This window comes from Arachis ipaensis, chromosome B1, assembly GCF_059453495.1.
Source record: "Arachis ipaensis isolate K30076 ecotype BB chromosome B1, ASM5945349v1, whole genome shotgun sequence".
Classification (NCBI taxonomy): Eukaryota; Viridiplantae; Streptophyta; class Magnoliopsida; order Fabales; family Fabaceae; genus Arachis; species Arachis ipaensis.
This window is the reverse complement of record NC_142436.1, coordinates 73,463,320-73,490,773: the sequence shown is the minus strand read 5'-3', so window position 1 is coordinate 73,490,773 and position 27,454 is coordinate 73,463,320. Positions and strand designations below refer to the sequence as shown.

At 37.8% G+C, this 27,454-nt stretch overlaps 1 protein-coding gene across 1 annotated transcript in view; it reads right to left on the bottom strand.

The window, feature by feature from the left end:
* The window catches only part of LOC148577027 (uncharacterized), a 74,116-nt gene extending 47,210 nt beyond the window's left edge, over positions 1–26,906 (bottom strand). The window contains exons 1-2 of the mRNA XM_088502831.1: positions 26,253–26,906; positions 25,168–25,241 (exon numbers count right to left, since the gene is read on the bottom strand). Of these exons, the coding sequence (XP_088358957.1) occupies positions 25,168–25,241; positions 26,253–26,903 (725 nt within the window). The 5' untranslated portion in view covers positions 26,904–26,906. The remainder of the gene's footprint in view (positions 1–25,167; positions 25,242–26,252) is intronic.
* Positions 26,907–27,454: the final 548 nt, after the last annotated feature.

Genomic DNA, 27,454 nt, shown 5'->3' with positions numbered 1-27,454 from the left:
TAAAGCCTATATAAAGGCACCAATCTCATTTCATTAAGGAGGCTGGCTCTACTAGAGAGCAATAAGAGTAGGATTAGACTAGAGAGCTCTTTGTTTAAATTTTTCTTTGTGAACTTGAGAATTGGAAATCAAATCTGGGTTTTCTTTTCCTTTCTGTTTCATTTTCCTTCCTCTGCAATTTCCTTTCTGTTTTGATCGACAGAGCAATTGAGCTCTTGGCTTTCTTTCTGTTTTTACTGCTTCATTGAAATTATTAATTTCCCTTTGAGATTTCAAAATTGATCTAACTCTTCTTGCTGATTTCCTCTTCTGCTACTTTTACTTTTCTGCAATTACACACTTCAGTTTACATTGAACCTGAATTTAAATCTTATATTCCATTTACCTTGAATTTACTTTTCCTGCAATTTAATTTTCCTGCAATTATTCTAAGCTTTGATCTACTACTTCATTGATCTTCTAGTATCCAGCCCCTCCCCCTTTACATTTTGCTGCAAATTTACTTTTCTTGCTCTCTAAGCTTTTGTCCAATCTACATTATGCTGATATACACTTGATGCAATTTACATTTCTTGTTCTTTAAGCTTTTGTCAATTTAATTCCTGCAAGTGAGATCTGCTACAATTTTACTTTTCTTGTCATTTAATCTTCAGCTAATTTACATTCTGCACTTTACTTTCACTGTAATTTATCTTCTGTATTTTAAATTCTTTGTAATTTCCTTTCTATTACTCAATTTCACCCAAATCACCAATGTTAGCTTGACTAAACTAATCACCCACTAAAGTTGCTTGACCCATCAATCCCTGTGGGATCGACCTCACTCTAAGTGAGTTTTACTACTTGATGCGACCCAGTACACTTGCCGGTGAGTTTGTGTGGAATCGTTTTTCCCCCATCAAGTTTTTGGCGCCGTTGCTGGAGATTGATTTAGATCAACAATGATTAAGTGGGTGAGAAGTCTAGATTAAGCATTTTCTTTGTTTTTGTTCTCTATTTTAAACTGACACCAAGGTGTTTGAGTTATTGCCTCACTAAGAAATTCGTCTCTGAGATATGAATTTCAATTTTCATTGGTGTTGTGTTTTACAAAATTCAAATGGAGTTCAACTCATCTTATGATCAAACAAATTTTATGGGATATTACCCACCATCACCAATTTCTAATGATGGCTGGGAATATCACCAAGAAAATACAAATTCTGAGCACTCCAATCAATGTAGATATGCTTCAGAGACATAAGATGAGCAAGAGAATCATATGGGATATTTCCCACCACCACAGCTTGATTCAAGTCATTACTCTATTGGTGGCTGGGAATATCACCAAGAATCAACAGATTATGAGCAATCCAACTAATGGGGATATGCTAATTAAGACAATTCCATGGAATACCACCCAACACCACAAAATAATTCATATTATTATGCTAATGGTGGCTGGGAGTATCACTAAGGAATGAAAGGGTATGAACACCTCCCAGAGCCATAAGATGACTCGTACTGCTATAACAACCACTCATATGGTGACTGGGAGGGGTAGAATCAGAGGGATCTTGATGATCCATACTTTGTTCATCAAGAAACATTATCACTGGAGTGTGCTTTCAATAAATTCATGCAAAATTGTCCACCAATACCACAAGAAGATCCATACTGTGATAAATTCAACAATTCTTTTAGTTGTACTTGGGAGGACCAAAATCAGAGAGCATTTGACAATTCATACTCCACATATCAAGAGCCATCATCACCTGAGCATACCTTCAATTCATTTATGCAAAATTGTCCAACCTCACCTCCCATTTCTTCACTTGAAAATTCTTCATCACTTAATTATGCCTCAACATAAAGCCTCCTCCAAAATCCATACAACTCATTCCACCAACCACAAAACTTATTCCACAATCTACAAGATTCATTCCATACCACTCAAAACAATCTCATTACAATACATCCATATCCGCAAGATTTCCCTCAACCTTCATATTTTGAGCTAGTAGCTGAGGATCCCCTTCAAAAGTCCAGAGAGTTATTGGAAAGACAAGAACAACTCCTTGAAGAACAAAAACAATTCCGGACAGAGCAAGAGATCCTCTTCAAGAAAATGGATGGGCACTTAGAGCAAATGAGGAAACACTCAGAACTGCTAAGCAAGGAAGATGAAGACCAATTGGTGGATGTGAAGGAGGAAATGGAAGAACAATAAGAATAGGTCTCTGTGTCAAGTGAATTTTCAGTAAAGAAGGAAGAGGTAGTGAAAGTAATTGAACCTGAGGTTGCATATCTACAAAAGCCACTTAAGATGACAAGGGAACCACAGCCCTCACAAGCGTCCCTGAACCAAAACGTCTCAGTACTTGAATCCATGATTGAAAGATATAAAGAGGAGATGAAGAAATTTTGGGAAGAACAACAAACCTCCTCCATGAAAGTGCTATTAAGTCAAATGTTGGGTGCAAAAGAGGAAGTGGAAGAACAAGAAAGTGAGGAAGTCAATCAAGAGAATTCACACTCAAGTGAAGCAGGGAATTACATAGATGAAAGGCTCATGGAACCACCAATTCATGAGGCTCTTGATGAAGAAAACACTCCAACAATCACACAACCACCAAGTACTGATAACCATGAAGTGAAAGCAACTAACAAGAGCACCAATCCTGTCCCTGATCCAGCAAGCAAGCTCAATCAAGCCATTTACAAAAGGAAGCTTGCTGAGAAGAGGCCAAGACAAGGGACAATAGCTGACTCTTCTCCCCCCTTGAGGTTATTCCTCTTAATAAATTGGAAGAAGAGGAAGAAAGTGAAGAACAATATGTCAAGCTAATTACACTAAAAGAGCGCTTGTTGGGAGGCAACCCAACCTTAGGTAACATTTTATTTCTCTGCTTGGTTTATTTTCTTTCTTTACTTTGTTTAATTTTCAATAAATTGGCATATGATTACATTCTAAGTTTGGTGTTGCCATGCAACAATTTGTTTTCAATCCCTCTGGATGATTGCATCAATTCTAATTGAGAGTGTCACACTATGATTCTAAGTTTGGTGTGCCACTTATTTTCTATGCAATTCATTCAGCAACACCACTTGTCTGCATAATCATAATGCCTCTGTAGTGTTATTCTTTTCTTTTGGTTTGACACTTTGTTATTCTGTTTACTTTAGTTATTTCTTTGTTTTTAATGCTATCATTTATTTTGCTTCTTGACTGTTTTTGTTAATACATCACCAAGAAATCCTTACTCATGACAGATTCTTGGCTTGGTGATTATATTTAGCAAATAACAGTTTCATTTGCTTAGTTTTAGTTCTTTTTTTTTGGTCTAGTGCTTAGTTTTAGTTCAAATAAATTGACATATGGTTGCATTCTAAGTTTGGTGTTGCTATGCAACAAAATTTGCTTCCAATCTTTACTGGATACTTGCATTAATTCCAAGTGAAAGTGTCACACTAAGTTTAGTGTGCCACTCATTCTTTATGCAATGTATCATGCACACCCTCTTATTTTTGCAATCACAATGTCTCTGTTTCTCTGTGCCTTCGTTGTTATTATTCATTTTTCTTGCTTAAAACACATGTTACTATTAATATTTCATTGTGTAAGACACTCATGATCCATCTTAGCCCCATAGCCATTGTTCTCATTGTTGCTTGAGGATGAGCAAGCATTCTGAGTTTGGCAAGGAAAGAGGAAGAATGGGAGGAAAAGGACAACAACAAGGAAGATGAACCACAAGGTGGTAACGCTCATTTCTCCTCCTACTTACTTCAGCACTTTAAATTGCATGATTGTCTTTATCTTCTCTGTATGCATGTGTGGTATGAATAAGCATAGCTTGGATTTTGATTTGCAACATGTTGCTGTGACATTATGACTACCAAATTGAGTTTTGTGAATTCAAAAATAATAAAGCATCATGATCATAAACAAACAAGGAATTAAAGAAGAACTTAGCATGTGCATACAAGTATTGGAAGGCTAGTATGATTAATTGTTTCTCAATTGCATTAGATTTTATTTAATTGAAGTTTTCATCTATGACATTTTGTGAAACCTTTTGAAATCATGAAAACCTTGAAGAAGCAATTGCAAATTAAGGCAAGAAAAGAAAAAGGGAAAGAATGAGAAAGCTGAAGGCTCTGAGTACCAATGACAATTTCATTGTTAAGTAATTGTGGTGTTTATGTATCAAGCAAAAAGCTTGAAAACAAAACCCTTAGAGGTCAAGGCTAGGCTCAAGTGCAAAAGCACTCCCTCAAAGCTCAAGGTTCTAAGCATCAATGATTAGAGAGTCAAGAAAAGAAACAAATGAGCTTAAAGAAGTCCTCTAGTTAAATGCTTGTGGTGCTTATGTATCAAGTGGTAATACTTGAAAACTAAGCATTTAGAAGTCATAGATTTGTTATCAACTCATGGGGTAAAACACCTAAAAGGAGAAGCTAATAAGAAAATCAAAAGCTTGTTTCAAGGAAGGAATAAAAGGAAAAGATTTCATAAATTGAGCTAGATAGAAGCATCAGTCATTTACATTTCTTTTGTGATTGTAGCATGCATAGAAAATTAGCCTACCATGAATATTAACTTGCTATTCTTCTCACCTTGGTTTGTCAAAATGTACTACATGATTTATTTCTTGCTTGGGGACAAGCAAGGTTTAGGTTTCGTGTTGTGATGACATGTCATCATGTCATATTTTTCATGCTTTTTCATACAAGAAATTGATGATTGGTGCTTAAATATTGCATTCTTTTGTGCTTAAATGGTATATTTCCTTGATCTTTTGATTTTATAAATTTTGTAGGAAATAAGTGAAAAAAGAAGCAAAAAAGGCACAAAAAAAGCTAAATAGAAGAAAAGAGGAATTTTGGGCACGCTTTTGAAGTTTGGGCACGCCTTGGACCTTAGGCCACGCTTTAAAAAACGTGGCCCATGAAAAGAAAGCGTCGCGCTCAACCAAGAAAGGCACACATCAAAAGCAAGGAACGCTCAAAGAAGTGAGCGCTATGCTCACTAGAGTGAGCATTTTTGTGCTCCTCAACCAGGAAGCAAGGCATGCGCAAGGAAAGCAAGGCACATCACAAGGAGTGCTCAAAGAAGTGAGCGCTATGCTCACTAGAGTGAGCATTTTCGGGCTTTTCTTTAAGCCTTGTGACAGCATGACCATGCTTCCTTCAAAGGACTATAACATGAGCTATAGATGTCCAATTGATGCGCTTCTAGTTGCGTTGGAAAGCTGACATTCAGAGCTTTCCAACGATATATAGCAATCTATATTTGGCATGAAATTGAAGCACAAGTGATAGGCACCTTTAAGGCCCAAAAACCAACCAAGCAGTGCTCTCACCAAGGATCGAAGAGGGGGCACACATTCAACACAAGGAGTAGTGCTCATTATTTGAGCGTAGAGCTCACTTATTGAGCGCTAGAAGCATGCTTGGCCAAAGGAAAATGAGCGCTACGCTCACTAATTCAAGCAGAGCGCTCCCCTGGAAGGTTCCCTCACACCAAACCAACTTGAACCAAGCAACCCTGACCCATGCCACGTGAACCAAGGCCACCCGGATACATTTTTTCTTCAAAGCCAAACCAAGAAAAGCCCATATCATCACCCAAAGGTACAAAAATAAGCTAGATTAGGAATTTCATTTAAATTATAATTTGTTTTCAATTTAATTTCATTTTCATTTTCATTTTGTAAAGCCTATATAAAGGCACCAATCTCATTTCATTAAGGAGGCTGGCTCTACTAGAGAGCAATAGGAGTAGGATTAGAATAGAGAGCTCTTTGTTTAAATTTTTCTTTGTGAACTTGAGAAATGGAAATCAAATCTGGGTTTTCTTTTCCTTTCTGTTTTATTTTCCTTCCTCTGCAATTTTCTTTCTGTTTTGATCAACAGAGCAATTGAGCTCTTGGCTTTCTTTCTGTTTTTACTGCTTCATTGAAATTATTAATTTCCCTTTGAGATTTCAAAATTGATCTAACTCTTCTTGCTGATTTCCTCTTCTGCTACTTTTACTTTTCTACAATTACACACTTCAGTTTACATTGAACCTGAATTTAAATCTTCTATTCCATTTACCTTTAATTTTCTTTTCCTGCAATTTAATTTTCCTGGAATTATTCTAGGCTTTGATCTACTGCTTCATTGATCTTCTAGTATCTAGCCCCCCCTTTATATTTTGCTGCAAATTTACTTTTCTTGCTCTCTAAGCTTTTGTCCAATCTACATTCTGCTGATATACACTTGATGCAATTTACATTTCTTGTTCTTTAAGCTTCTGTCAATTTAATTCCTGCAAGTGAGATCTGCTGCAATTTTACTTTTCTTGTCATTTAAGCTTCAGCAAATTTACATTCTGCACTTTACTTTCACTGTAATTTACCTTCTGCATTTTAAATTCCTTGCAATTTCCTTTCTGTTACTCAATTTCACCCAAGTCACCAATGTTAGCTTGACTAAACTAATCACCCACTAAAGTTGCTTGATCCATCAATCCCTGTGGGATCGACCTCACTCTAAGTGAGTTTTACTACTTGATGCGACCCGGTACACTTGCCGGTGAGTTTGTGTGGAATGGTTTGTTCCCCATCATTGCCATGCTGTTAGGCGATGCGCATGCGTGGGGTCACGCGTACGCGTGATCTGTCGAAAGTTCAATCCATGCGTACGCATGGACGACGCGTACGCGTGACAGAGCCACGTGCTGGACGTATCCGAAATCGCTGGGGGTGATTTCTGGGCTATTTTTGACCCAGTTTTTGGCCCAGAAAGTACAGATTAGAGGCTATAGAGTGGGAGGATCCATTCATTCATAGACACACTTCTCATTTTTCATAATTTTAGGTTTTAGATGTAGTTTTCTAGAGAGAGAGGCTCTCTCCTCTCTCTAGGTATTAAGATTTCTCTTACTTTTAGGTTTATTTCTCCTCAATTCCAGAATCAATGTTCCTTTAATTTAGTTTCTTTGCTACTTTTATTTGTTCTAGCTTTCTAGTTTAGTTATTTCCCTTATTGATTACTTTATGTTGCTATTTAGTTTTTGAATTCTCATGTTTGATTTGATTTTCTATTTAATGCAATTTGAGGTATTTCATATTAATGATTTCAATTTAGCTTCTTACATTCTTCGCTTGAATTGATTAATTGGAGACTCTTGAATTATCAAACTCCTTTGTTGATTGATAATCGTAAGTTGCTGGTTGATTCGAATTCCAATAAATCTAGTCTTTCTATAGGAGTTGACTAGGACCTGAGGAATCGAATTGATTCATCCACTTGACCTTCCTTCATAGTTAGAGGATAACCAAGTGGGAGCAATGAACAATTCTCATCACAATTGATAAGGATAACTAGGATAGGACGTCCAATTTTCATACCTTGCCAAGAGTCTTTTCTTAGTTATTAATTTAATTTCTTGCCATTTTATTTTCTTGTTCTCTTATTTCAAAAAACCCAAAAAGATACTTTTTCATAACCAATAATAAATACACCTCCCTGTAATTCCTTGAGAGACGATCCAAGGTTTAAATGCTTCGGTTTATTATTTTTATTGGGTTTGCTTAAGTGACAACCAAATTTTTTTATGAAAGGATTCTTTGTTGGTTTAGAAACTATACTAACAACGAGAATCTATTGTAAAATTCTAGACCACACAAGAATCCGTTCGTTAGAGGACCGTGTCAAGCCTTAAGTGTGGGGAGGGCAGTCCTTGACTTCCGGAGGTAACCTCTCTCTTTTAACACCAACATGTTAGTTTTTTCTCTTATTAGATAGGATAGATTACATGATAATAGTTGCTTGCATGTATGTTTTGCTTAGTTGAAGTAATAAAGTTCTTTTTCAAAACCCTATCTTATAATATTTCACTAATTTAAATGAAAACTTTTTTGTTAAACTTGTTTGAGGATTGTAATTTGGAACATGGTTTTTGAGCTAAGAACACACAACCTGTGAGATTTTCGAGCTTATTTATATGGTTACATTATTTAACCATAATTCTTATTCTTGCGTGTTTCCTTCTCTATGATTGTAATCTATGCTTTCTTCCATTCTATATGTCTATTATTTAGTGTATTTACATAATTACATGCATACATATGATTGAGGCCATTATTTGATATTATCTCACTTATCCCAAATAGCCTACCATTTCAATTACCCTTGTTTGCCACCTTGAGCCTTTTGATCCCCATTTGTTCTGTATTTTACCACATCACTAGCCTTAAGATGAAAAATAATTAATTATCCCATTGAATCTTTAGTTAGCTTAACGTAGAGATTGTGTGTCAACTAAGTGTGGGGAAATTTTGGGAACATGGGTTAATAAGAAAGTATTGTGTTTCATTGACAAAAAAATATTGGAAATTTGGGTGCATACTCATATGAAACCAAAAAAAAAAAAAACATATGCATTGATATGTTATGTTTGCTTTCATTTTTACCTTAAAAAAAATTAAATCATAAAAAAAATAAAAAAATATATATATATAATATAAATAAATAAATAGGGGATAAAATCACCCTAAGGTTAAGTTTAATAAAAGATCAATGCATATGTGATGAAATTAAAGGAAATTTAATACATGAGTATGTGAAATACACAAAAGGTGAGATTATGGGTAGCTAGGCATGATTTTAGAATTATATAGAGTGTGTCTGTGTGTGTAGGTGAGAACTTAGGTTAGTCAAAGATTCAATTTATAGCTCACTTGGCCATACATATATCCTCAACCTTACCTTAGCCCCATTACAACCTTGAAAAGACTTCATGATGTTTGCATTGGTACATTAAATATTTGTTGATTGGTTAGATGAAGAACAAAGTTTTAGAAAGCATGACTAGAGAAGAGTAAAGTGGATTCACCCTAGACACCTGAGCGATTAGAGTGCATATACACTTCCAGTGAGGGTTCAATGCTTGATTCTATGTTCCCTGCTTTCATGAGCTATCTTCCTACAAGTTTACTTGTCTTTTATTGTATGATTTGAATTAGTGGAATCTGGTTTATGTTTGTCTTGGAGAACCTGTTTACTTTTAACCAAGTAGGTAGAAACATCTTAGCATATAGTTGCATTCATATATAGGTTGCATTTCATGAGTCTTGCTTTCCCTCATTCATTCCTTTTGTCTCCTTGAGCTTAGCATGAGGACATGCTAATGTTTAAGTGTGGGGAGATTGATAAACCACTATTTTATGGTTTATCTTGTGCTAAATTGAATGGTTTATATCAAGTCTTTGCACACTTATTCATACAATTTGCATGCTTTTAGAATTCCTTCCTAATTTTGTTCTATGGTTGAAAACTTGCTTCCTAAGCCTTTAAATTGTGTACTTTTTAATGTCCTTTTATACCATTCGATACCATGATCTGTGTGTTAAGTGTTTTTGGGCTTTATAGGGCAGGAATGGCTTAGAGGATAGAAAGGAAGCTTGTAAAAATGGAAGAAACACAAGAAACTAAGGAGCTGACCAGCGAGGAACGACGCGTGCGCCTACCTGACGCATGCGCGTGATTTGGAGCTTTCCATGGCGACCCGTGCACGTACTTGACACGTACGCATGAAAAGTGAAATTGCATGGTGACGCGTGCGAGTACCTGACGCGTACTGATGAGCAGATATTTTATACGCTTTTTGGGGGTAATTTCATATAGATTTTAGTATGTTTTTGTTAGTTTTTAGTTTATTTTCATTAGTTTCTAGGCAAAATTCATATTTCTAGACTTTACTATGAGTTTGTGTGTATTTCTGTGATTTTAGGTATTTTCTGGCTGAAATTAAGGGAGCTGAGCAAAAATTTGATTCAGGCTGAAAAAGGACTGCTGATGTTGTTGGATTCTGACCTCCCTGCACTCAAAGTGGATTTTCTGGAGCTACAGAACTCCAAATGGCGCGCTTCTAATTGCGTTGAAAAGTAGACATCCAGGGCTTTCCAGAAATATATAATAGTCTATATTTTGCTCAAGGATAGAGGACGTAAACCGGCGTTCAACACCAGTTCCATGCTGCTGTCTGGCGTCCAGCGCCAGAAACAAGTTACAAGTTAGAGTTCAATGCCAGAAAAGGATCTAAAGCTGACGTTGAATGCCCAAAACAGCCCTATGCACGTGATTAACTTAAGTCTCAGCCCCAGCACACATCAAGTGGGCCCCAGAAGTGGATTTCTGCACTATCTATCATAGTTTACTCATTTTCTGTAAACCTAGGCTACTAGTTTAGTATTTAAACAACTTTTAGAGATTTATTTTGGATCTCATGACATTTTTAGATCTGAACTTTGTACCTTTTGACGGCATGAGTCTCTAAACCCCATTGTTGGGGGTGAGGAGCTCTGCTGTGTCTCGATGAATTAATGCAAGTATTTCTGTTTTCCATTCAAACATGCGTGTTCCTATCTAAGATATCCATTCGCACTTCAATATGAATGTGGTGAGCGTGACAATCATCATCATTCCTCCACGAACGTGTGCCTGACAACCACTTACGTTCCACCGTAGAATGAATGAATATCTCTTAGATCTCTTAATCAGAATCTTCGTGGTATAAGCTAGATTGATGGCAGCATTCAAGAGAATCCGGAAAGTCTAAACCTTGTCTGTGGTATTCCGAGTAGGATTCAAGGATTGAATGACTGTGACGAGCTTCAAACTCGCGAGTGCTGGGCATAGTGACAGAAGGAAAAGGATAGTAAATCCTATTCCGGTACGATTGAGAACCTGCAGATGATTAGCCGTGCGGTGACAGCGCATTTGGACCCTTTTCACTGGAAGGATAGATGGTAGCCATTGACAACGGTGATCCACCTACACACAGCTTGCCATAGGAGGACGTGCGTGCGTGAATCAGAAAACAGAGGAAAGCAGAATTTCAGAAGACAAAGCATCTCCAAAACTCCAACATATTCTCCATCATTGCATACAAGTATAATTTGTGTTCTGCCCTTTTATTCCTTGCAATCAAATTTGATAAGTGAATTATTTTATTGTTTTCCTGACTAAGAGTTACAAGATAACCATAGATTGCTTCAAGCCAACAATCTCCGTGGGATCGACCCTTACTCACGTAAGATATTACTTAGACGACCCAGTGCACTTGCTGGTTAGTTGTGCGGAATTACATTGTGAAGTAATTTTCGTGCACCAAGTTTTTGGCGCCGTTGCCGGGGATTGTTTGAGTTTGAACAACTGACGGTGAATCTTGTTGCTTAGATTAGGAATTTTTTGTCTTTTTGGGTCAGAGTCTTTTATTTTCTTTTCAAAAATTTTTCAAAAATATTTTTTCTATTAAATCTCGTGCCAAACTTTAAGTTTGGTGTTTTCTTGTTGGTTTTCCTTTGTTTTTCGAAAATTTTATTTTGGTTTTCTAAAAATTTTAAATTTGGTGTTCTTTCTTCATGTTCTTGTGTTCTTGAGTTTTCCTTGCGTCTTGATCTTAAAATTTTTAAGTTTGGTGTTCCTTGGTGTTTTCCCTCCAAAATTTTCGAAAACAAGGAGCATTAGATCTAAAAATTTTAAATCTTGGGCTATCTTACTGTTTCTCTCTTTCCTATTTAAATTCAAAAATATTTTTTCTCTCTATTTCTAAAAACAAATTTTCGAAAATTATTTTCAAAATTCAGATTTTTTTTTTCAAAAATTTAAAATCCTTTTCAAATCATATCTTTTTCAAAACTTCCTAATCACTTTCTCTCTTCTCATTGTTTCGAAAAATCTTCACCTATTTTTATTTATTTTATTTTAATTTATTTTATTTTCGAAATAATTAAATAAATAAATAAATAAATAAATAAATATAAAATTTTTATTTTACATCATCTCCCTTTCTCCATCATGGATCTAAGTGGAAATGAGCAGTCCAGGAGGACTCTGGGGTCATATGCTAACCCCTCTACTGCTTCATATGGGAGCAGTATCTGCATACCCTCCATTGGAGTCAGTAGCTTTGAGTTGAATCCTCAGCTCATTATCATGGTGCAGCAAAGCTGCCAGTATTCCAGTCTTCCACAGGAAGAACCTACAGAGTTTCTGGCACAGTTTTTACAAATTACTAACACAGTACATGATAAGGAGGTAGATCAGGATGTCTACAGATTATTACTGTTTCCATTTGCTGTAAAAGATCAAGCCAAGAGATGGTTATATAACCAACCTAAGGCTAGCATAAGGACATGGAAACAGCTGACAGAAAAATTCCTGAATCAATACTTTCCTCCAAAATGGATGACACAACTAAGGCTGGATATCCAAGGCTTTAAACAAAGAGATAATGAATCTCTTTATGATGCCTGGGAGAGATACAGAGAGATGCTACGAAGATGCCCCTCTGAAATATTTTCAGAGTGGGTTCAGTTAGACATCTTCTATTATGGGCTTACAGAAAAAGCCCAGATCTCTTTAGATTGCTCAGCTGGTGGATCTATCCACATGAAAAAGACAATTGAAGAAGCTCAAGAGCTCATTGATACAGTTGCTAGAAATCAGCATCTGTACTTAAGCAGTGACCCTTCCATGAAAGAAGAGGCTAAAACAGTAACTGCTGAACTCAGTCCTGCAGAGCAAGCTGCTGAATTCAATCAGCAATTGGATTTTCTAACAAAGCAGTTAGCTGAATTCAAGGATAAACTACAAGAGACAAGGATGGCTAATATAAACATGGAAGTACAATTAAAGCAAACAAGGCAGCAGCTGTCAAAACAAATAACAGAAGAATGCCAAGCAGTTCAACTAAGAAGTGGGAAAGCACTAAATACCCCACTTCAAAGCAGCAGGAAACCAAGAAATGAGCAAACCACCCAAAATCCATCTGAGGACAGTAAGAGCCCAGGGAAAAATAATTCTGGTGCTAAAACGCTAGAAGTTGGGTGGAAGGCTGGCGCTGAACGCCCAGACCATGTTCAGGACTGGCGTTCAACGCCAGAAACAAGCAAGGATCTGGCGTTGAACGCCCAAAAGAAGCACAGTTCTGGCGTTCAAACGCCAAGAACAGATGAGGAGCTGGCGTCTAACGTCACTCCAGCTTCTAACTCTGGCACTCAATTGCCAGTGAGGGATCAGACACACACAAGTGCTGATAACAACCCATCTAAAAAGGCTTCTTCAACCACTTCTGTAGGAAATAAACTTACAGCAACTAAGGTTGAGGGATATAAAGCCAAGATACCTTATCCTCAAAAACTGCGCCAAGAGGAACAGGATAAGCAATTTGCTCGCTTTGCAGATTATCTCAAGACTCTTGAAATAAAGATTCCATTTGCAGAGGCACTTGAGCAAATACCTTCTTATGCCAAGTTCATGAAAGAGATCTTGAGTCATAAGAAGGATTGGAGAGAAACTGAAAGAGTTCTCCTCACTGAAGAATGCAGTGCAGTCATTCTGAAAAGCTTTCCTGAAAATCTTAAAGACCCTGGGAGTTTTCTGATACCATGCACATTAGAAGGTAATTGCACCAAGACAGCTTTATGTGATCTTGGGGCAAGCATCAACCTAATACCTGCATCTACTATCAGAAAGCTTGGTTTAACTGAAGAAGTTAAACCAACCCGGATATGTCTCCAACTTACTGATGGCTCCATTAAATACCCATCAGGCGTGATTGAAGACATGATTGTCAGAGTTGGGCCATTCGCCTTTCCCACTGACTTTGTAGTGCTGGAAATGGAGGAGCACAAGAGTGCCACTCTCATTCTAGGAAGACCCTTCCTAGCAACTGGACGAACTCTCATTGATGTCTAACAGGGGGAAATAACCCTGAGAGTCAATGATGATGAGTTTAAGTTGAACGCTGTCAAAGCCATGCAGCATCCAGACACATCAAAAGACTGCATGAAAGTTGATCTTATTGACTCCTTGGTAGAAGAGATCAACATGGCTGAGAGTCTCGAATCAGAGTTGGAAGACATCTTTAAAGATGTTCAGCCTGATTTGGAGGATTCAGAGGAAATGAAAGAGCCTCTGAGATTTCCTCAGACAGAGGAAAAACCTCCTAAACCCGAGCTCATACCATTACCACCATCCCTGAAATATGCATTTCTAGGAAAAGGTGACACTTTTCCGGTGATCATAAGCTCTGCTTTAAATCCACAGGAAGAGGAAGCACTTATTCAAGTGCTAAGGACACACAAGACAGCTCTTGGGTGGTCCATAGGTGACCTTAAGGGCATAAGCCCAGCTAGATGCATGCACAAAATCTTATTGGAGGATAATGCTAAACCAGTGGTTCAACCACAGAGGCGGCTAAATCCAGCCATGAAGAAAGTGGTGCAGAAAGAGGTCACCAAATTACTAGAGGCTGGGATTATTTATCCTATTTCTGATAGCCCCTGGGTGAGCCCTGTTCAAGTTGTCCCCAAAAAGGGAGGCATGACAGTGGTTCATAATGAAAAGAATGAACTGGTTCTTACAAGAATAGTTACAGGGTGGCGCATGTGTATTGACTACAGAAGGCTCAATACAGCCACCAGAAAGGATTATTTTCCTTTACCATTCATAGACCAGATGCTAGAAAGATTGGCAGGTCATGATTATTACTGCTTTTTGGATGGCTACTCAGGCTATAATCAGATTGTAGTAGATCCCCAAGATCAAGAGAAAACAGCATTCACATGTCCATCGGGAGTGTTTGCTTATAGAAGGATGCCATTTGGGCTGTGTAATGCGCTTGCAACCTTCCAGAGATGCATGCTCTCTATTTTATCTGATATGGTGGAAAAATTTCTGGAAGTCTTCATGGATGACTTCTCAGTATATGGAGACTCATTCAGCTCCTGCCTTGATCACCTGAAACTAGTTCTGAAAAGATGCCAAGAGACCAACCTAGTTTTAAACTGGGAAAAATGTCACTTTATGGTGACTGAAGGGATTGTCCTTGGGCATAAAATTTCAAACAAGGGAATAGAGGTGGATCAACCAAAAATAGAGGTGATTGAAAAATTACCACCACCTGCCAATGTTAAGGCAATCAGAAGCTTTCTGGGGCATGCAGGATTCTATAGGAGGTTTATAAAGGATTTTTCAAAAATCGCAAAACCTCTGAGCAATCTGCTAGCTGCTGACACGCCATTTGTGTTTGACACAGAGTGTCTGCAGGCGTTTGAAACGCTGAAAGCCAAGCTAGTCACAGCACCAGTTATTTCTGCACCAGACTGGACATTACCATTTGAGCTAATGTGTGATTCCAGTGATCACGCCATTGGTGCAGTACTGGGACAGAGGCATGACAAGCTTCTGCATGTCATTTATTATGCTAGCCGCATTTTAAATGATGCCTAGAAAAACTACACAACCACAGAAAAAGAATTACTTACAGTGGTTTATGCCATTGACAAGTTTGGATCATACTTAGTAGGATCAAAGGTGATTGTGTATACTGACCATGCTTCTCTTAAATATCTACTCACAAAGCAAGATTAAAAACCCAGGCTCATAAGATGGGTGTTGCTTCTGCAAGAGTTTGATATAGAAATAAGAGACAGAAAAGGGACAGAAAACCAATTGGCTGATCATCTGTCCCGGATAGAGCCAGTAGAAGGGACGTCCCTCCCCTCTCTTGAGATCTCTGAGACTTTTCCGGATGAGCATTTATTTGCCATTCAGGAAGCACCATGGTTTGCAGACATTGCGAACTATAAAGCTGCATAGTTCATACCCAAAGAGTACAACAGGCAACAAAAGAAAAAACTAATTACTGATGCAAAGTACTACTTGTGGGATGAACCCTATCTCTTTAAGAGATGTGCAGACGGAATAATCCGGAGATGTGTGCCTAGAGAAGAAGCACAGAGGATCCTATGGCATTGCCATGGATCACAATATGGAGGCCATTTCGGAGGTGAGCGGACAGCCACCAAGGTCCTCCAATGTGGTTTCTATTGGCCAACACTCTATAGAGATTCCCGAGAGTTTGTACGTAATTGTGATAGTTGCCAAAGAGCTGGTAATCTGCCCCATGGTTACGCCATGCCTCAACAAGGAATCTTGGAGATTGAGTTGTTTGACGTATGGGGAATTGACTTCATGGGACCTTTCCCACCATCATACTCAAACACTTACATTCTGGTGGCAGTTGACTACGTATCAAAATGGGTAGAGGCCATTGCCACACCCACCAATGATACTAAAACAGTGCTGAAGTTCCTCCAGAAATATATCTTCAGCAGGTTTGGGGTCCCTAGAGTACTAATCAGTGATGGGGGCACTCACTTCTGCAACAAACAGCTTTACTCTGCCATGGTTCGGTATGGGATTCGCCACAAGGTGGCGACTCCATATCATCCACAGACCAATAGAGAAGCTGAAGTCTCTAACAAAGAGCTAAAAAGAATCCTAGAACGGACTGTAAGTACCCGTAGAAAGGATTGGGCAAGAAACTTGGATGATGCTCTGTGGGCATACAGAACAGCATTCAAGACTCCTATAGGGACCTCTCCATACCAACTTGTGTATGGTAAGGCATGTCACCTGCCCGTGGAACTGGAACATAAAGCCTACTGGGCAACCAGATTCCTAAACTTTGATGCCAAATTAGCTGGAGAAAAAAGATTGCTCCAGCTAAATGAGCTAGAGGAATTCAGATTCACTGCTTTCGAAAATGCCAAGCTTTATAAAGAAAAATAAAAAAAGTGGCATGACAGAAAGCTGTCATCTAGAATCTTTAAACCAGGACAAAAGGTTCTGTTGTTTAACTCTAGGCTCAGGCTATTCCCCGGGAAACTGAAGTCCCGGTGGAGGGGACCATATGTGATTACAAGTGTATCACCATATGGTTATGTTGAGCTTCAAGATATTGATTTTGATAAGAAGTTCATTGTTAATGGACAGAGAATCAAGCACTATCTTGAAGGCAATGTTGAGCAAGAGTGCTCAAGGCTGAAGCTAGATTAAAAGCTCAGCAAGGTCCAGCTAAAGACAATAAAGAAGCGCTTGCTGGGAGGCAACCCAGCCATGGGGCATCACTTCCTCTAAGCATTTTGCCCTATTATTGATTTTATTTGTTTATATAAAGTTCACTGATACTAAGGTAAAGAGTCAATTGTATAAGTTCACAAGGTTACAGAAGGATTCTGCACACAAAATAGAGAAAAAGAGCTCACTGACAAGAAAACGCCAGTAAAAGTCTGTTTTGGGCATTCAACGCCCAAAAGAAGCATCCACTAGGCGTTGAACGCCAGTAAGGATAGCCATCTGGGCGTTAAACGCCAGAAAGAAGCATCTTCTGGGCGTTTAACGCCAGATTTACAGCGTCCTGGGCGTTCGGAAAAACGCCCAATGACAAAGGAGTTCCTGGCGTTCAACGCCAGAAAGAAGCAACAGCTGGGCGTTGAACGCCCAGGAGAGGCACCATTTGGGCGTTGAACGCCCAAAACATGCAGCGTTTGGGCATTCAAACGCCAGGATGGTGGGGAGGAGGTAAATTCGTTTTTTCTTCATATTTTTCATTTTAATCTTAATTTTCATGTTTCAATTCATGATTTCTTGCATAAACATGTTACAAACCCTGATTTCTAAAATCCCTAATTTCTAAAAACCCTTCTTTAAAAATATTAAATGTATCCTAATCCATAAGCACAAATCCCTTTTTTTCAATCCAATTCAACTCTTTTTCAAAATTTTCAAAACAAATCTATCTCTTTTCATTCAAAAATCTTTTCAACTAATCAATATCTTTTTCAAACCTCCATATTATCTTTTTCAAAAATTCAAATCTATCTTTTTCAAATATCTTTCATATCTTTTCAATTTTAAATCATATCTTCTCTTATCATACTTTTTTTTTAAAATCATATCTTCTATCTTATCTTTCTCCCTATTTACGAAAACCCCCCTCCCTTTTAAAAACCCATTCGGCCTCCCTCCCCCCCATCCACCATTGCACCTAGCTCTCCTTCTCTCCCTCTCCTTTCTTTTCTTTTTGCTTGAGGACAAGCAAACCTCTAAGTTTGGTATGCTTATCCGTGATCACTAAGATCATGGCTCCTAAAGGAAAACAACCCACTCCAAGAGGCAAGAAAGAAAGAGTTCCAAAACCACTTTGGAACCAAGGGAAGTTCTTAACTAAAGAACATTCAGACCATTATTACAAAATAATGGGTCTAAGATCAGTGATCCCGGAAGTTAGATTCGATCTGAAAGAAGACGAATATCCGGAGATCCAGGAGCAAATTCAAATCAGGAACTGGGAGATCCTAGCTAATCCTGAAACGAAAGTGGGAAGGAATATGGTCCAGGAGTTCTATGCTAATATGTGGCATACAGACAGGCAAAGACTATCTGGATCTGCTATCTATGACTATCGGACCTTGGTCAGAGGAAAGATTGTTCATACCCACCCTGACAAGATCAGGGAGATCTTAAAGCTGCCTCAGCTGAAAGATGATCCAGACTCCTTCAATAGGAGAATGATGAGAACAGACAAGGGCCTGAATAAGATTCTAGAGGACATATGTATCCCTGGAGCCAGGTGGACCACCATCACGAAGGGTGTCCCAAATCAACTCAAAAGAGAAGATCTCAAACCAGTCGCCAGAGGATGGCTGGACTTCATTGGGCATTCTCTGCTGCCCACTAGCAACCGTTCTGAAGTCACTATTAGAAGAGCAGTGATGATCCATTGCATCATGATGGGAAAAGAAGTGGAAGTTCATCAACTGATTTCAACTGAATTCTACAAAATTGCAAACAAAAATTCCAAAGATGCCAGGTTGGCTTATCCAAGCTTGATTTCTATGCTCTGTAAGGACACTGGAGTAAAGATGGGAATAACTGAGTATATCTCAGTTGAGAAGCCAATCACCAAAGAATCAATGGAAAAACAACAAGCACAGGATGACCCCATCAAGAAAAGAACACAGGAAATTCTCCCAGAAATCCCTCAATCTGAATACTGGGAGTATCTTGAAACATCTATTACCAAGATGCAAGAAGCTATGGAACAAATACAGAAAGAACAGAAAGAACAAAGTAGCATTCTTTGCTATTTGCTTAAAGAACAGGAGGAGCAAGGGCGTGATTTAAGGGAATTGAAGCACCAGAAAGTATCTCTTGAAGGACCAAGCACCCCGCAGATTAGAGGAACATTCACTTCCCAGAACAAAGGTTGTTAAATTCCAATCTTAGCCTTAACTCTGTGATAACTGTTTTTATTAGCTTTACCTTAGGAGTCATATAGTAGTAATTAGTATCTATATTTTTTTTTTTGAATTTATCCCCAATTAAGCTATAATTTAATTTTATCATCATCATTAAACATGAATAAAATAGAAGAATTTCTTTAGAATAAGAGGCAATAATTTTTTTCAAGTTTTTTTTAAGATAAATTCTAATTATTTATATGTGGTGGCAATGTTTTCTGTCTTCTGAATGAATGCTTGAACAGTGCATATGTCTTTTGAATTTGATGTTTAAGACTGTTAAATATGTTAGCTCTTGAAAGAATGATGAACATGAGACATGTTATTGATAATCTGAAAAATCATAAAAATGATTCTTGAAGCAAGAAAAAGCAGCAAAGAACAAAGCTTGCAAAAAAAAAAAAGAGGAAAGCAAGCAGAAAAAGCCAATAACCCTTAAAACCAAAAGGCAAGGGTAAATAAAAAGGATCCCAAGGCTTTGAGCATCAGTGGATAGGAGGGCCTAAAGGAATAAAATCCTGGCCTAAGCGGCTAAACCAAGCTGTCCCTAACCATGTGTTTGTGGCGTGAAGGTGTCAAGTGAAAACTTGAGACTGAGCGGTTAAAGTCAAGGTCTAAAGCAAAACGAAGAGTGTGCTTAAGAACCCTGGACACCTCTAATTGGGGACTTTAGCAAAGCTGAGTCACAATCTGAAAAGGTTCACCCAATTATGTGTCTGTGGCATTTATGTATCTGGTGGTAATACTGGAAAACAAAGTGCTTAGGGCCACGGCTAAGACTCATAAAGTAGCTGTGTTCAAGGATCAACATACTGAACTAGGAGAATCAATATCACTATCTACATTCTGAGTTCCTATAGATGCCAATCACTCTGAGCTTCAATGGATAAAGTGAGATGCCAAAACTATTCAGAAGCAAAAAGCTACTAGTCCCGCTCATCTAATTAGAATCTGAGCTTCACTCAAAAACTCTGAGATATTATTGCTTCTTAAAATTATTTGTATTCTATTTTATTTATCTAGTTGCTTGAGAACAAGCAACAGTTTAAGTTTGGTGTTGTGATGAGCGGATATTTTATACGCTTTTTGGGGGTAATTTCATATAGATTTTAGTATGTTTTAGTTAGTTTTTAGTTTATTTTCATTAGTTTCTAGGAAAAATTCATATTTCTGGACTTTACTATGAGTTTGTGTATTTTTCTGTGATTTCAGGTATTTTCTGGCTGAAATTGAGGGAGCTGAGCAAAAATCTGATTCAGGCTGAAAAAGGACTGCTGATGCTGTTGGATTCTGACCTCTCTGCACTCAAAGTAGATTTTCTGGAGCTACAGAACTCCAAATAGCGCGCTTCCAATTGCGTTGGAAAGTAGACATCCAGGGCTTTCTAAACATATATAATAGTCCATACTTTGCTCAAGGATAGAGGACGTAAACTGGCGTTCAACGCCAGTTTCATGCTGCTGTCTGGCGTCCAGCGCCAGAAACAAGTTACAAGTTGGAGTTCAACGCCAGAAAAGGATCCAAAGCTGGCGTTGAACGCCCAAAACAGCCCTATGCACGTGATTAACTTAAGTCTCAGCCCCAGCACACATCAAGTGGGCCCCAGAAGTGGATTTCTGCACCATCTATCATAGTTTACTCATTTTCTGTAAACCTAGGCTACTAGTTTAGTATTTAAACAACTTTTAGAGATTTATTTTGGATCTCATGAAATTTTTAGATCTGAACTTTGTACCTTTTGACGGCATGAGTCTCTAAACCCTATTGTTGGGGGTGAGGAGCTCTGCTGTGTCTCGATGAATTAATGCAAGTATTTCTGTTTTCCATTCAAACATGCATGTTCCTATCTAAGATATCCATTCGCACTTCAATATGAATGTGATGAACGTGACAATCATCATCATTCCTCCACGAACGCGTGCCTGACAACCACTTACGTTCCACCGTAGAATGAATGAATATCTCTTAGATCTCTTAATCAGAATCTTCGTGGTATAAGCTAGATTGATGGCAGCATTCAAGAGAATCCGGAAAGTCTAAACCTTGTCTGTGGTATTCCGAGTAGGATTCAGGGATTGAATGACTGTGACGAGCTTCAAACTCGCGAGTGCTGGGCGTAGTGACAGACGCAAAAGGATAGTAAATCCTATTCCGTTACGATTGAGAACCTGCAGATGATTAGCCGTGCGTTGACAGCGCATTTGGACCCTTTTCACTGGAAGGATGGATGGTAGCCATTGACAACGGTGATCCACCTACACACAGCTTGCCATAGGAGGACGTGCGTGCGTGAATCAGAAAATAGAGGAAAGCAGAATTTCAGAAGACAAAGCATCTCCAAAACTCCAACATATTCTCCATCATTGCATACAAGTATAATTTGTATTCTGCCCTTTTATTCTTTGCAATCAAATTTGATAAGTGAATTATTTTATTGTTTTCCTGACTAAGAGTTACAAGATAACCATAGATTGCTTCAAGCCAACAATCTCCGTGGGATTGACCCTTACTCACGTAAGGTATTACTTGGACGACCCAGTGCACTTGCTGGTTAGTTGTGCGGAATTACATTGTGAAGTAATTTTCGTGCACCACGTACGTGTGACACGCGAAGAAGACCATCGACGCGTACGCGTGACTGACGCGTACGCGTGACGTGCGCCACGTGCAGAAATCTCAGAAGACGTTGGGGGTGATTTTGGGCTGAATTTGGACCCAGTTTTTGGCCCAAAAACACATATTAGAGCCAGGGGACAAGCAGAGACTCAACACACATTGACACATTCAGTTTTACAAGTATTTAGTTTTTAGCTTTGAATCTTAGAGAGAAAACTACCACTTCCTCTAGGGTTCTTTACATTCATAGATTTCTAATTTTATGCTTTTGATTTGGATATTGAGAAGAGTTACTACCTCCGTTGAAGTTTCTATCATTCTAGTTTGTTTCCTTATTCTCTTACTCTTTTAATCACCCATTTACCCTGTTCAGATATGGATGTTTATGGTTTTGGGATTATTAATGCAAAGAATTATTTTTACCTTTAATTAATTTTCTGTTATTACTTTATTTGAATTTCCATGTCTTCTTTTTATTCCCTTTATATTTTTATGAAAATGGCATTCATATCAATGGAGTAGACTCCCAACTTGACTTGGGAGTTGATTAATAGGAGACCCTTGAGTTGGAATACTCAAGTGTTAATTTTGATTGGAAGTTGTTGGCTGGCTCTCTAGTCTCTGACTCTAATTTTTATTGCTTTAATTTACAGTCATTTATTTTTCTGTTCTCCAACTCTTAAAATTTCTCGGAAAATTCCTGATCAATAAAATAGCACTCTTTTGTCAACTCGTTGGGAGACGACCTGGGATTTCTAGTTTTCTACTCCCAATATTTTATTCTCAAATTGTGACAATTCTTTCTAAATTGATAAGCGGATTTTTTTGTCAGTTAAGAACTGTACTTACAACGCTATTCTCACTATAAATTCTTAATCGGCACTTTTCCACCCGTCACATATCTAATGATCCTCTTAACTGCAGAAAGATGTGACTCTTTTGGTTTGGATTGGAACCTTGAACACAATCCAACACTTTTCACAATATCGGCTCTAGAGAAAGTTAAGTACATAAGAAAACCAATCATTCCTCTATACCTAGTCTCATCTACATCTTTCTCAGTTCCTCCCTTATCTAATTTTGAATTAGGGTGCATGGGTGTTCCCATGGGTTTGCCATTTTCCATACCAAATTTCTTAACTAATTCCTTGGCATACTTCTCTTGATGAATGAAAATACCATTTTCAGTTTGTTTAATTTGTAGCCCAGGGAAAAAATTAAGTTCACCCATCATACTCATGTCAAATTCACTTGTCATGAGTTTTCCAAATTCAAAACAAAGGGATTCATTTGCTGATCCAAAAATAATGTCATCAACATATATTTGGACTAGAATGAAGGAATCATTAGAGTTCTTGATAAATAAAGTTGTGTCTGTGGTGCCTCTTTGAAAACCATTTTTCAAAAGAAAAGAGCTAAGTCTCTCATACCAAGCTCTAGGAGCTTGTCTTAAACCACAGAGAGCTTTTGATAACTTGAAAACATGGTTAGAATTCTCTTTATTTTCAAAACCAGGTGGCTGCTCCATATACACTTCTCTATCTATCACACCATTCAAAAATGCACATTTCACATCCATTTGATATAATTTAAAACCACAAAATGCAGCATAAGTTAAGAGAAGTCTTATAGCTTCCATTCGAGCAATAGGGGCAAAGGATTCATCAAAGTCTATTCCTTCTTCTTGGTCATATCCTTGTGCCACTAGCCTTCCCTTGTTTCTTTAAATGCTACCATCCTCTCGTAGCTTGTTCCAAAAAATCCACTTGGTGCCGGTCACTTTCTTTCCACTTGGCCTTGGAACTAAAGTCCACACTTGGTTCTTCTCAAACTCTTGGAGCTCATCTTCCATTGCCTTTACCCAAGAAGGGTCATCAAGGGCTTCCTTGACATTTTGAGGCTCCATTTGAGAGAGAAGAGAAATGTTTGTTCCTTCATTTACCTTTTTTGTTGAAGACCGGGTTCTAACCCCATGAGAGATGTCCCCAATAACAAATTCCTCAGGATAATTCTTCAAGAATCTCCATTCACGAGGTCTGGTGGACTTGGAGGCAGATTCAGATACCAAGGGATTCTGGGTGCTGCTGGCTTCAGGATTTCTTTCAGATTCATGAGACAAAATGGAATTGTCTCTTGAATTTTTAGCAACTGCAGTTTCTGGTTTAGCTTGAATAGAATTTCTATTTTGATGATTTTGCACAGTTTCATCATCCTTTTGAGCTTGATTCGCTGCATCACAGTCTTCCAAAATACTTTGCACCAAGTTAGTATCATAAAATATAACATATATGGACTCCTCAATAATCCTAGCATCTTGATGATAAACCCTATATGCTTTACTAGTTGTGAAATATCCTACAAACAAGCACTCATAAGCCTTTGGATCAAATTTACCCAAATTATCTTTGTTATTAAGAACAAAACATTTACGTCCAAAGATGTGCAAGTAGTCCAAGTTTGGTGGGTAACCTTTCCAAAGTTCATAAGGGCTTTTCTTCGAAAATTTCTTTATGATAGTTCTATTCAAAATGTGGCAAGATGTGTTAACCGCTTCAGCCCAAAGGAATTTTGGAACATTACTCTCACAAAGCATGGCTCTTGTCATTTCTTGTATGCTTCTATTTCTTCTTTCAACCACACCATTTTATTGTGGTGTCCTTGGACAAGAGAAGTTGTGAGATATTCCAAATTCCTCACAAAAGGATTCAAATAAATTATTTTCAAATTCAGTTCCATGATCACTTCTTATAAAGAGATCTTCAAATCCTTTTCATTTTGAATTTTCTTGCAAAAAGGTTCAAAGGACGAAAAAGCTTCATTTTTGTGAGCAAGAAATAAAACCCAACCAAACCTAGTGTAGTCATCCACTAAATCAATGTGTAGCAACTCAAGTGGCCTTTTAGTAGAGATGTCTTCCTTTGGTTTAAATGAACATTTTGTTTGTTTTCTCATTTGGCAAGCATCACAAGTGATGTCTTTGTCAAACTTTATCAAAGGAAGACCTCTTACTAACTCTTTCTTTACAAGTTTGTTTATTTGAAACATACTTGCATGGCCCAATCTCTTATGCCATAGCCACTTTTCAGATTCTTTAGAATGAAAACAAGCTACATGTTGATCCTTTAGTTCATCAAGGGTAAGTCCATACACATTATTACAATGCTTGGCAACAAAAAGCACTTCATTTGTCTTTTCATTTACAACACAGCATTCAAGTCTTTTGAAAGTCACTAAATATCCTAAGTCCCACAGCTGACTTATACTCAAAAGATTGTGCTTTAAACCACATACCAAAAATACATCATCAATGAAAGTAGATTGTTCATTACCTACTTTTCCAACTGCAATAATTTTACCTTTACCATCATCTCCAAAGGTCACAAAACCTCCATCATACTTGTTTAGTTTGATGAAGTAAGTTGACCTTCTAGTCATGTGCCTAGAGCATCCACTATCCAAGTACCACATATCCTTTTTGTTCTTGGATGCTAGGCAAATCTGCATGAAAAACTTCAAGTAACCTTAAGTATCCAAATTAATTTGGATCCTTTGAAGTTAATCCATCTTGGTTGCCCAAGTGCATTGAAATCATAAACAACATTGTAAATTTGGTTTCCACAACTCTCTTTTCAATGAAACATTGTGCATATGAGTGACCAAATTTTTTGCAATTAAAACAATGATTTTCTGATGTATATCGCTGAAATTGAGGTGAGTTATTTTGCTGGAAATGATTAAAGGGTTGAAATTTTCTGGTTTTTGGAAGAGGTGCATTTCTTTTGACAAACTGATTTTTATTAAACTTTTTCCTCTTTGCAAAAGCGTTTTCACCAGAATTTTTTTGAACTTTTGGACTTTTCGAATATGAGGTTTTGTTGTAAAATTGTGGTTTCTTGAAAGCAGCCTTATTTTTCGAAATGTACCCCAAACCTGGCCTGTTTGAATTAGGTTCGGTTCTTGGTGAAGGCTCAGTTTTACTTGTGTATACTTCATCAAATTTTTCTTCAAATATTGGAACATATTCAATACCAGATTTGTTTGGTGTGGATTAGTATTTGATGAAGAAGCCACAAATTTCATAGAGGAATCATTGAAAACTTCACTTTCCTTAGCTATATAACCTAAACTAGATTTTTCAAATAATGGTCTTTGGCTTGCAAATAATTTGTCCAAGTTACTAGAACTTTGAGCAAATTTTGCTAAGTCACCATTCAGTCTTTTAATCATATCATTTAATCTTTCATTTTCAGCAATTAACTCATGAGAAGGATCCACAATGTGCTTTCCTTTTAATTTTTCAAGTTTATATTTTAGAAATCTATTTTCTTCGATAATGTCCAAAGCACATTCAGTTTCCTTCACTTTTTCTTTTAAAAAATCATTTTCAGCTTTTAACACATCTCTTTCAGATCTGCACTCATTGTACTTGTCTAGAAGTTTTGAGGTGTTTAAAGTAAGATAATCAATAATAGCATGTAAATCATCCATAGACAAGTCAAAGAAATTTACCTCATCAAAATTATTGTTTCCAGCCATGAAGCAGTCTTTATCTTCACCTTCAGAATCTTCTTCCTCATTGGAGTCGTTCTCAAGATCCTTCCAAGCTGCCATAAGCACTCTCTTCTTGTCTTTCTTTCCTTTGTCCTCCTTCTTGAGCTTTGGACAGTTTAGCTTGAAGTGTGCAACCTCCTTGCAATGATGACACGTCACCTTACTCAAGTCCATCTTGTGTTCCTTTGAGCTTGAACGCTTGTATTTGCCCTTGTTTTTCATCATCCTTCTAAATCTCCTAGCAAAAAATATAAGCTTATCATCTGAAATACCATCACTAGACTCACTCTCTTTTGGTTCGATTTTTGACTTGAGGGCTATTCCCTTTTTCTTTGAGTCTGGATTTGTGTGTGTGGTTTCATAGGCAAGGAGTTTTCCTCTCAGCTCATCATAGGTTATAGGGCTTAGGTTATTGCTCTCGGTTAGGACAGTGGCAGTGGTTTCCCATTCTTTTGTGAGGCTTCTAAGGAGTTTTCTCACTAGGGTTTGTTCTGAGTAGTTTGTACCCATAGCATCAAGGTTGTTGATTATGATTGAAAATCTCTCAAATGCTTCATCAATGCTTTCTCTATCCTTCATGTTGAACATCTCATATTCTTTTTGTAGCATATCCATCCTCGTTTCTTTGACTTGTTTAGTACATTCGTGTGTAACCTAGAGTTTTTCCCAGATTTCTTTGGCTGTCTTGCATCTAGATACCTTTTGGTACTCTTCAAAGCTGATAGCATAGTGAAGAAGGTTGATGGCTTTAGCATTCATCTCCATCTTCTTCTTGTCGTCCTCATTCCATTCAGCTTCTTCTTTTGGAGTCACCACTCCATCAGCACTTATTTTTGTTGGAATCTTGGGACCGCTCAAAATAATCTTCCATATGTTGTAGTCAATGGATTGGATGAAGATCCTCATCCTCTCTTTTCAGTAGGCATAGTTCTTTCCGTTGAAGAAAGGAGGCCTATTGTTTGACTGACCTTTAGTGAGGGTGTAGGCAATTATGGTTGTGCCCAAGTTGTTCGCCATTGGATCTTGGCTCCAAGCGATTAAGCTTGATTCTTGAGACCTTAGCTCTTGATACCAATTGAAGGTTGTAGTAGGCTTAGAGAAGGGGGTTGAATCTATGCCTTTCTTTTGAGTTACTGAAATGACCCTTTAAAGCAAACTTT